The sequence below is a fragment of the Battus philenor genome, unplaced genomic scaffold (genome assembly GCF_028537555.1).
Source record: "Battus philenor isolate CCGP_79_NKW_IND1 unplaced genomic scaffold, ilBatPhil1.0.hap1 SCAF_7, whole genome shotgun sequence".
NCBI classification, from domain to species: Eukaryota; Metazoa; Arthropoda; class Insecta; order Lepidoptera; family Papilionidae; genus Battus; species Battus philenor.
The window spans coordinates 1,572,853-1,584,920 of NW_027181737.1; the positions used below are offsets into that span (position 1 = coordinate 1,572,853).

The 12,068-nt window shown below is 36.5% G+C and overlaps 1 protein-coding gene across 1 annotated transcript in view; it reads left to right on the forward strand.

Annotated features, from left to right (window-relative positions):
* The window catches only part of LOC137931038 (uncharacterized), a 282,114-nt gene that overhangs the window by 263,290 nt on the left and 6,756 nt on the right, over positions 1-12,068 (forward strand). Inside the window, exons 6-8 of the mRNA XM_068774431.1 lie at positions 5,424-5,536; positions 10,632-10,766; positions 11,641-11,775. Of these exons, the coding sequence (XP_068630532.1) occupies positions 5,424-5,536; positions 10,632-10,766; positions 11,641-11,775 (383 nt within the window). The remainder of the gene's footprint in view (positions 1-5,423; positions 5,537-10,631; positions 10,767-11,640; positions 11,776-12,068) is intronic.

Below are 12,068 nucleotides of genomic sequence, written 5' to 3' on the forward strand. Positions count from 1 at the left end.
AAGCATCATGTCGTAGCGTTATAAATAACGCGTTGTGAAACAAGTAATCCTTATAACACGGTAATGCTGTAATGTTTTTCATATTACGCGATTTCATTTCCATCTTGTAAACATAAGTGCTTTTGTTCTCTTCTTGTTAATAATTTTATGGAATTTACAGAGAGCTTCTACAATTTTATTAAAAACAAATCAAATTACAATACGAATGGACAGTAAACATTATACGGTAGGATTTCAAACTTTTTACTACTTTTTACTTTTGTTCAGCATTCTTCATCTTCTGTACGAGCGATTGACGCCTAATGCAACATAGACTTCATCCAAAAATCTCCATGATGACCGGTTCTGTGCTGCCTAAATTATGTCATCGTACCACCTAGCTGGAGATCTTCACGCCGGGTCTATCGACTCATGGTTGCAATTCGAAAACTTTTCGGCTCCAGCGGCCATCGCTTGCACCAGCGATGTTCTTCATCTATCTCTTTCTAATTTATATCCAAATTCAAATTCTTAGTTTAACATACGATGTATCATCTCTTGTTGATGTCTAGGTGTCTGACGACTATTCAGATATAATATCTAAGACCTGAAAAGAACAGACGAAATGAACCCATCGGGACTATTTGTTTAAAATAATATAAGATCACATTTATTTAGTTAACATTTAAGTAGACTGGATACGAAAACGTCATTCTCAAGATGTGCTTATCTTCTGCAATCCTTGCTACACAAACGTTCTAAGACATCTTTTTAAATCTAGCCATGATAGCTGTTTATTATCTGTAATCATATTGTTAAACATTAACTAAAGAAATATTTGCCTAATCCTTTTGCTTCTGGTATTTATATCACATTCCTGATAAAATATAGTCAACGAACTCTATAGGTATATTATGAAAGGCCAACAAACAGATGATGCCTTCATAAATAATATCCAAACGTAAATTTAACTTACCAACAACTACAACGTAATTAATAACTTGAAATAAGTGATCGTATAACTTGTAAGTCGTTTACGGAAGCTTGTGAAGTTATAATTAGAACAAACAGTGTTACCCGCACCTCACTAGCGACACGCGCTAATCCAAGAATAAATTAGCTGAGACAGAAGAATCACTAAAGCCGTCTATCCCTCTCTAAGTAAACATTCAAAAAAACATCCAAGTTGTGGACATAACTTCAAGTTATTTGTAAACTAACGTGTGTAAACATTTCACTTCTGGGATGATAGAGCAATAAAACACAACAAAACGCAACATTAGCCGGAAAAAGTAAAGAAAAATACGAGATATATAAATAAGCTATAGAAATTGAAGATACAGATAGATAGATAAAAAAAAATTAAACAGAAATGTTAAAAAATACAGATAAAATAATTTAATAACAATTGTAGAAGGAAATGGTGAATGAATAGAGGTGATATGTGAATGGTAATTGAATGAAAAAGAATGAAAGATGAGAAAGAGAGAAAGGAGTGAAATAAATTCAGAAGAATTTTTAAAATATCGTCCCTGCGAATCTAAGACGGAAATTTACGAGAGGGCCCGAATAAAGGGAACGAATACGTAGATTGTAAAGCATGAAAGGAGAAAAAATAAAATAAAAGTATAAAACACTAATAACAAATATACTTACGCGAGTTGTAACGTCCCTGCCCCACACTGACAAGGGGGGATGAAAGGACCCAAAAAAAAGGGGATATAAAATAATAAAAAAACATTTCATTTCAAAAATTATTGGTTAAATATATACGTAACGTGTCCTGAACATATTAAGACATTCGGTCGATGGACACATCACCGAAGTAACATTCCGTGACAGAAAATAGATCCATTAGCTTTTTATATCGACTGTATTACTGTATTAATAAATTATGATAGTTATTTAATCAGTCTTGCTGTAACTTTAAAAGGACTTTATCATCTCCATAAACATTTTTTAATTTTTTTTTTGTACAGATAATAATAAATACATTTAAAAAACTTTTAAGTTAAACGGTTTTTTGATACCCATATTGTGGTGGTTGTGGAAAAATATGTACCTAGTCCGCCATATTGGAACGGCGTCCATCTTGAATTTTAAATTTTGACGTAATCATCGTGTTTTACTAGTGTAGTTCTTTCATTTGATACCCATATTAAAGGGGTTAAGGAAAAATATGTAATCCGTCATTTTGTATCGGCGGCCATCTTAGATTTATAATGTTATTGATTTTATTATATTGTATTGTCATCTAAATTAAATGTGATTACCAAATTTTAGATCAATCTGACCACGGGAAGGTGCTTGAATTTCAATTTCTAATTTTGATCTATATAAATTCCGTACGGGTCGAACTAAATAAAACCGTTTAAAAATGTGTGTGTGACGTGACTGATAGTTGAACATTAAAACCTTTTTATCCACGGCGGCCATCATGCGAGCCGCTGTCAGTGCGATTTACATCAGTTCAAATTAAAAACTCATAGCAATCGAGCGGCGACGGCTCGCGATCCAGTTGACACGTGTCCGGATTCGTACGGTTTTTTGACTGTGATATACTACTGTGACCATGCGGTATTACAAGTTGGGGACTATCCGGACTACAAGACAATTTAATGGAATCAGGCGTTACCTCGCGAAATCCATCCTAAGTAAGAAAAGGACCAATATTTAGCCACTTCCGCACATGCAGTGGTAGTCATGCAATGAAATGCACCACCCGCCAGCCCGCTGATAAATGCGTATGCGGCAAACAACGCGAATCACACAACTGCCACCGCCAAATCACTCAACACGTGTTTCACCCCTCCACGGGGCATCTTCAAGAGTTATGTTACACCGATTAGTGGCGCTCTGTGTTTGGCACTAATCGGCCCCGTGGAGGGCATCTTTAGGAGTTATGTTACACCGATTAGTTTTTAGATTTTTTTGACTCTGTGTTTGGCACAATTACATTATCAAAGTTTAATAACAAAAAAGTGACACTTACGCAATGTCTCTTTGAAACATTTTTTTTTTCTATCGGACCGTGCTAGGCCGATAACTTTTTGTTTGTAAAATGGCTTCACTAATAATGTTACCGTGTGTTTATCGATTAAATATATATCGAAGGAATATCACAGCAATACTCAGTACAACACAGTTTCAGAAAATCTCCGCAAATTCAACTAACAGCGTAACAATGTTTTGAGTGTTCCAAACACTTTATCAGTTCAAGATACAATTCAGTCTTAGCCTATACGTTGTTAAAGCTTATACAACTGCCCAAAGTGCTTTAAGGTATAGAAAGAAGACTTTAAAATTGGTTTCCTTAAATATTAGGGGGACCGGAAAGTAATGTCGCTTTCTTAAGTTAAATTCACACAACCACATTTTTAACAAGTTTTTATTTCTAATCAACAATATATTCACCTTCGTTATCAACAACCTTTTGCCATCTAGTGTATACATTTTCAATGCCAGAGCGGTTAAATCATTCGGTTTTTCTGTAAAATTAGTCGATAGAAACGACATTACTTTCCGGTTCCTATAATAGGTACCTTAGATAGTCAATGTTGTAAATGGCATTGTAGTTATCGTTAACATACAGATAGAGAAGGTTTAGCAACTTTTTCGAGAATAAGCGGTGCTCTATGAATTCATCATTTCAAACGTAAAATTTCCACTACTGGACATAGGCCTCTCCCCGTTATTTCCATTTTGTCTAATTTAACCCTTTTAGTGCTGAGGTAATTTTCGCATATATTACATAAATTGCATAAAGATTTTTGAAAAAAAAAAGTTGATGAGTAGAGTAGTAAAAAACATCAAAATGTTCAATAGGTTTTTCAATATCGGCCGGTAAATGTTTTGGTGCGGCAATTTCGAAAAAAAGTATTAGATTTTTCGTTGGAAAAATCTATATCAGAAGGAAGTTGCACAAATGTATCGGTGTCTAGTTCATCCAAAAGAGGTGATTAGTTCTCAGAAGATTCGCTACTTTCGCTATATATACGCATTCTGCGATTTGTAGACATTTTAATTTCATACTCACTGTCACTATTATCATCAAGAGAAACGTTTCAAGTGTTTTCATCAACACTACTCAATATTTTGAAAGTTAAAAAAATAATATTATGTTCACTTTAAAATAATTTTAAATGGATAATAACTCGATGAAACGGTTATAATATACATGCGCGTGCTAAGACACGTCCGTACACTTCAATATCTATAAATAGACTGCGCATATTATGGACATTCATGTAGCGGCGGTATATCGACGGTTGACACTGTAAGGGTTAAAACGACATGTAACCTCTTTCAAAAATTACGAGAGTTATATAGTAGGTGATAATCATAGGTGGGTTTATATTGATTCATTGCCAGATTGCGTCAGAAAAATTGATATAATTTTCTTTCAATATAATATTCGTAGGATCATTTAAAAATTGGACAGGTAGGGAGAGAATTATATTCGCTTCGCGGGTCGTCAGCCCCGAGAACAACGCGATGAACTAAATATATCCGAGGAATTATTCAAAGTTACATCTCATGATAATATGTATGGTCACCCTAACATTGTCCGCGTTTGCAATTACAACCTGCGACACGTCTGCGGGCAATTTCGCGTCGGAAATAAAGAAGGCTGTTTATTTTCGTCGACCCGTCGATCTTGGTTACGGTCGGTGGGCTTACCGAAAATTAATAAGTTATTCATACCTGTATTTATCCCTTTTTTTGGACCAGGAGGAAAATTTTCAGAATGGACACAAGATACCCTGACTTTGGGGAAAGTACAGTGTTACGTGGGATTCCTAACCACTAAAACCTCCCTTAGTGGTAATCTTCGATACCTTTGGATGGACCTCCCGAGATCTTTCGGAACTCGCATCTCCCCCTCAGAGCTGTACCAAGACACATCCCGGAAGAACTATGCCTCCCTCATCATCCTCGCTGTACTGCAGTAAAATGAAACCACTTCACGTTGCTGCTCTTCTCGGGTTCACATTGAGTGGAGGATGAAGGCCCCCAATCTCAACGTTCACGAACCCGATGCCCTTTTAGTCGCATTACCACAGGCAAGGAATACCTTAGCCCTATTCCAGTGAAGCCGCGCTGAAGGGTTGACCTGTATTTATCCTGAGCCAATCAAGAGCATAGTAAGACGACAAATCTCTAGATTTCTGATTAACACGACATGACTTATAGGTTAACACAATAGCTTTAACTTTAACTGTAATTTTTCCTATGACCTTTTTGTAGAACTTTAAAAAGGTTTGATGACAATCCTGTTTATTCACTATTAAGGCGATTATCTCCTTCTCCATCCTCTCTGGTAACTGATACTGATATTCCTCAATGTCAATAAGATCCCCCTTAAACAAGTAATAGCCGGAAGTACCTGTTTGGTTTAGGGGAACACCATAGACTCTAGTGACATATAAACACTTGTATTGCAGGGGTCACGGCGACTGCAAGAGTCCCGTGTCTTCTATTGAGAGCTGCACCGAGGACTCGAGACTTCTTCTCAACTACCAAGCCTGCCCTGATGTCTACGGTTCAGAAAGTACAGGTTAGTTACAAAATGAAATGATTTATTTTTCATTAAGGATGTATCCGGAAGGTAGACACGTGGTATGTCCGCTAGGTGAACCAATAAAGTGAAGAACCTATCATTATGTCATGTCATGTCATGTAATTGACATGAATGAATACCGTACACCTGAACTTCTAACTGTTATAAAACTTTACCTCCCAGAACTAGTACATAATAAAAATAGACCTCTTTGTTTTAGTACAATAAGAACAAAACAACCTCCTGGTTATATTCCTATATACAAGACGTTACCAGTCGAGTTAAAGTCACATATGCACTTGTTGAGAGACAATTTCAAATTCTTTTTTTCTATTGTTTTTTATTTTTTCTATTGTCTTAACTGGTCAATAACTTTTAACATTAAAAAGTCGATGGACAGATATTAAACATAATTTTAGTATGTTATAATTCGAATTTTAAAAACGCTTACAATATTATCATTACGATATTTATTATTTCTGAAATCATTGTTTTAGGTGGATAATATATCATATATTAATAATGGCGTCAAATGAGCTATACATTCACACTTTTCAAAGCTTTTACACTTATAACTATTCACCCTGTATAAATCGGAATTTTATATCATTAATGCCACATTCAAACAAAAACACTGCATATCTAAATTAAATCTATATATAAAAATAAATGTTTGTCTGTATGTCCTTTATAGTATCGTAAACTATGCATTTGATCACGTGATGATCTTTAGCGAAGTTGTTGTGCATGAGCTTACGAAGGTTTCTAAGTTGGTAGGTTTTTTATTTTTATATTTTTAATGTTTAACTTTCCTTCAAATTTATTTTAGTTTGTAGTGCAGCAAAGTAGCGTAGTACACAGTAAAATAAAAATCTATTTACTCAATATTGTTTATCTTTTAATTCAACTTGGCGCGGAAATAAGTCTTTCTCCGATCCATGTTCCCCGACTCATTTAACGCTAATTGACAATTGTGGCCTGGCAACACCGTTGACAAATAAGAGTAAAACAAAAGGCGGCGATCTCGGAAAACTACAAATAGCCGGGTCGGGCGGCACCTATTGTTAACGCGAGGATTAAAATAGACTGTTTAAGGAGACACACTACACGAGAGGTGACCGCGTTTATATTGTGCTATTGATAATTGTTTCTATTATTTAATTGAAACATATCGTCATTTAACTGACCATTCATATATTGTATGTTATGTTTGACATATGTCATGCTATGGAAACAATGCCATATATAATGATGATCCAAGCTTTTTTGATTATAAAGGCTGATTGGTTATAGGCGTAAAAACTTTTTTTCCAATCGCCCTGTACTAATTATTCTGAAATGTAACAATAATTAATTTTTATTATGCAGTAATCCTTGTATATTGTAACTTCATTATTTATTATTAATGAAACCATTGATTTTGGACAAGGTGTACCATAGGTTCAATGAAGGGAAATAAGGTATAGATTCACACTTTTAAAGCCTTTTTTTTATGGTCCCCGCTGTTGGTGACCTCTTGTTCCCCTATCTCGTGTGGGACAGGGACTTTTTACTTCTAGTAATTAATTCATTTCTTTTTTTATTATTATTATTATTATCATTCTTCTCTTTCATATCACCTTATCTGTCGTACTATTTCTTTCATTCTACAATTTTCCCATTTCATTTTATTCCATTAACCATACATTCATCCTTAACCACTACATTCTAGATTTCCCTACCATTCTATTTTGCAACATTATTTATTTTTACCTACTGCATTCATTACCACCCTCCTGCAGTAGCTGAGGAAGCATACTCTCTCCCCTTCGTCTTGCATGATGGCCGAGATATTCCTCTCTTCTATCTTTTTGCCCATCCGGCATTCGGAATCTGCGCGCAGTCTTCCGAACGCCGGACAGTGGGCCACAAGGTGGAACACGGTCTGGCCCACGCCCGGTTCACAGAAGCACGAGGGGTCCTCCTTGAGCTTGAACCTGTGAAGGTACTCAGAGAACCCCCCGTGACCCGTGAAGAGCTGGGCCAAGACCGTATCCATCTCGACACTGCGGAGCACGCGGTAGCCTGAAGTGACGTCCGGGAAAAATATCCTCGTCACTGAAGCCGTCGTTCCTTCCATTTTTAAAGCCTTTACACATATAACCTTTCATTCAAATTACTATCATAATAACTGTAGGTATACTATTGAAACTTTTAAGTTTTACGTTTTACGCTAATACAGACAAATCAGATCAATTGAACAAACTTTACTGCAGAGTATGACGCAGAGGCTCAGTTATGATCAGCGTGCAACTTGACGTAAGAAATTTGGATGACATACTCTTTTTAAAATGAAATCCGCAATTCTATTCTATCATTCAATGCTTTTATTAAAATTATTTGTCGAATATAATATTTTACATTTAAGTTTGAAAACGTAAATCTGCTACCAGACATCCTTCATAAGAATGGTATGTTCAAAAGATTTTTAAAGACAAAACCGAGTCGGAAACTTAGAATGCTATACGCATTTTGAGTAACATTTCAAGTCGAACTTCCCTCTTGGGGAGTCCCCTTCACTGCCAGTGTCTTAAACATAGGAGTCAGTGAGAAGCCAAATTTCTTTTATAATTATTTTTGCTTAAAAGGTATTTGAAATAAAAAAAAACCTAAACAAAATTATCACGCGCCGGCGCGAGATCGGCACAGCGTAAAAAATTCTATCAGTTCCGGCTCTCGCATTTTTTAGCAATTGGCAGACCCCTTCTCATATGCAGTTGCAATAAAAAATATAACAGATAACTAAAAACCAAGTAGTTCCAGTATAACGTTCATTAATGCAGCAACGTTAGCATGTTACTTCCTGCGATGCCGGCATTATACTGGCTCATATAACTTGATTAGTTACCATCTCGCGCCGGCGCGTGACCGGCTCCTCGCAGTAGACAACGCGTCTCGCGCCGAGGCGAGACCGGCATCTAAGTTGACACCTCCGTTAATACATACACCGTCGCCCAGTAACTTAGGATCTCAATCTCGAGTTGGGTTTTGTAAACCTAGACTCAGGTTCTATCATCAACTTCTATCACAACGAGTCACTATAACTAACAGTAACAATCTATCACAAAAATATCAGGTTAAAAAGATAATTGTGAATGAAGGCTTTCATAATATTCATTATCATCGTCATCACCACAGAACGTCCACTGCCTTCCCCCTAAATTTCCAATAGGAACAGTTAAAAGCGACCTGCTTCCTGCTTTTGGCATCATCTGTCCACCTTATGAACTTCTGGATGTCTTACGCTCCACTCTGGAACATTATGGCGCCAGCGACAATTTGTTCTGCTATGTAGCTACCAATTATCATTTCAATTAATGACATAGCCTAGCGGATTGGCACACCAATTTACTTTCGTTCATCTATAGGTCTCCTTATTTCTGACTTGATTTCATGGCATGAACATAGCCTCGTGTGCCATAGATCACGTTTTTGTGCCGAAGTCAACACTGGCTTTCAGACACTTTTATTTATTGTGAATTAAATTTTAATAACTAAACAAGTTTTGTAATTATTTAAGAGAATAAAAAAATTCTTTACAACTACCCTCTGTTAAGAGATACGTTTTTATCTCAAAGATACCAAGTAGAATGCTCGCAAAACAAACCCCGAGTTTTTCATTACGAAGACAATAGTTGGCTCGTAACGTTCAAACGGGCGACCCCTTTACGGCGGCGTCTCTACATAAAACTTTTATTTGCACGTCTGTCGCTGCCGGCGGTGGAGCGTCTCCAACTGCCCCTATTCTTAGAACTTGGCAATGCACTGTACCTCCAGCTCCGCATACCGAATCACCAAATCCTTCACTAATGAGCGCAGAACGTCAACTGAATCGTGTTATAATTTATTGAACAAATTGTCCTGAAAAACATCAAAGTTATGATCTACAATAACGTGTAGTTAGGAGATGAAAGATCGAATCGTTTTGTGTATATTAAAATAAAATCGTAATAAATTTGAAATATTATTAACTCAAATAAAATCAATTAATTTAAAATGTAACTATAACGCAAAAATCTGAATTGGTAAAAATAACTGCGAAGCAACGAAGAGGTTAAGCTTTGGTGGTTCAGAGAAACTATCTTACAACAGTGAAATAAAGAACCCTAATTCCATTATTTTAGCCACACAACGTCCAGCGCTGGACGTAGCCCCCTCCCCCCCTAAAATTTAAAAATAATACAGCTCTGAAGTGGCCTGTATTTAACATCATCCGAAGAAATTAACAAGGTTGTCTGTTTGCTTTGTGACCAAACTTCCTTTTATATCTGTGGTGGAGTTTAACAGGTTAGGTAAGCAATGTTAGAGACAACATCCAACGAGCTGGAGCACAAAATTAAAAAGCTTGGATGAAAGATAGACAGTTTATTTAAAAGTCATCCGCCTACAACTTCAGACACACCAACGCCGTAATAAAATATTTGTAATGCGAATGAAATAATTTTTATATAAAACTTTCATCACTCATTTGTACATAGTATACATTGATTCAAAATAAATATAATATAGTCTTTAATTCAATATTCCATCAAGCACTAAAGATTTAATACAAATTCACAAACAACACCGCATGTGTCACTTGACGCCGTTCGCCATTATTATATTTCATAATATTTTTCGGCGTGAGACGCGGTTTTGACAACCGCCTACAAATCATACGCCGCGCGTCCTTAGTTTTTGCGCATGCGCAGACCGATGGATTGACAGATAAGCGAAAGAATTTTGACAACTGTCATTATTTCGTTACATATCTATAAGCAATTATCCTATATAGGCCTTTAGTTAATCATGTCCAATCTTTTATATTGGCGACGTCTTTTTTAAGGTACCATAATTTTACATATTTCGTTCATTCATCATTATAATAACTTATGACTCTTAAATCTCCACTGTGGGCTTCACAAGTCCAGTGTAGGACTTCCAACAATAAGTTTTAAGTTGTTAAGATTGTCGGAAGATGCTGAATATAAGTAGACCTATGTCCAGCTTTGAACAACCTATGGCAGAAATATTTATGGTGATTAGCTTACATCCTTAACCGTTATCTCCACAGTTGAGGAATTAGAGTGCCTGGCGACGTGGAAGGAAGGCAGCCTGCGGTTCCTGGTGGGCAAGCTGCACCACAACCACGCCACCAGCAACGAAGACCGGTATCGGTGCTTCGTATACGAGAAAACTAACGGCATAGGTGAGTTGGTTTATATCGAGGTGACAGTCCACTTCTAGGCTTGAACGCCGTACATCGTATGTCCAGTGTTTACACAAGAAATTTAAAAATTCTAGACAATTTCCAATTAGACAGGCTAAGTGCTGATATCCTTCCTTTTTAAGGGGGCTGTCTCCTTGCAATAAGGACACAAAAAATGATATATCCTTTCCAGGTCAATTTGAGATAATTAAAGATCATATGAAAGTTCGCTGCCTGCCTACAAGTTAATTTTCTATACTGTTTTAAATGTCTTCAAATATGAGAAGAAAAGATTGTTCAACTGATGATCAGTGTTGTGATCAGTCTTTATTTTCTAGTACAAAATCTCTCGTATCTACAACACACAACCTTGAGAACATTCTAGTGTCAATAAACCGACGTTTACACTAGATACGGCTGCTCATACTTGAACCCATAATTACGCAAGTTTTTTCCTCTTCCCATGCTCCTTGAGCCTGGAAGGTTGAGTTTTTATTCACCTTCTTATTAAATTCCTCCTTACATGGTAATACGTAACAATTACTCAAAGAGGTTTATTAATTCTGGAAAATATTTCCCCAAGAAGAATATGCCGGTAACTTCTTAAAAATTAAACATTTTGAATACATGCATTCAAAATAATTATGAAAATTAGAATGCGTCGAAAGTCCCCTTCTTTGTATAACAGCGAATCATTTTTATAATCTATTGCAATATTAGGTCTGTGAAGAACTCATTTAAATTAATTTTCACACACATACAAACTGTTGTCAAAGGAAAAGGCCTTACTAGTCCCTGCTACGAGGACCGTCAGCCCCCAGAACACGCGCGATAAACCCATGAAATCTTTAGAAGTCCCACCTCTCGTTTCCAGGTTCCAGCATAGCGATGAAGGAGAGCCAGAACTTGCCTGGAGGTGTGGAGTATCGAGTGGCACAGTCTGGGGATGCCACATGCAATGGGCTGTTCAGCGCCACGGAAGGCTCCCGGACCATGGCCCTCAAAAGAGGTAAGCTTCATCTGTCATGTAATACTTTCGAGATTTTGATAACACTTGACTATAATCACATCAGATGTTAACTATGTATACTGTAATCAAAAAGTAAGTTGAAATTGTCATTTAAAACTCCTGCGCAAGTATTTTTTACTAGGTTGGAAAGACAGTCTGATTTTTCAAAAGTTGGACTATCATTTGGCTCAGACCAAATCATATTGAAGGAAGTTTTGTGTCCTAAACACGTCGAATTTTGATTGGTGACAAAATCGCACAATTATCTTGGAAAAAAAGCTTCAAAAATTCAA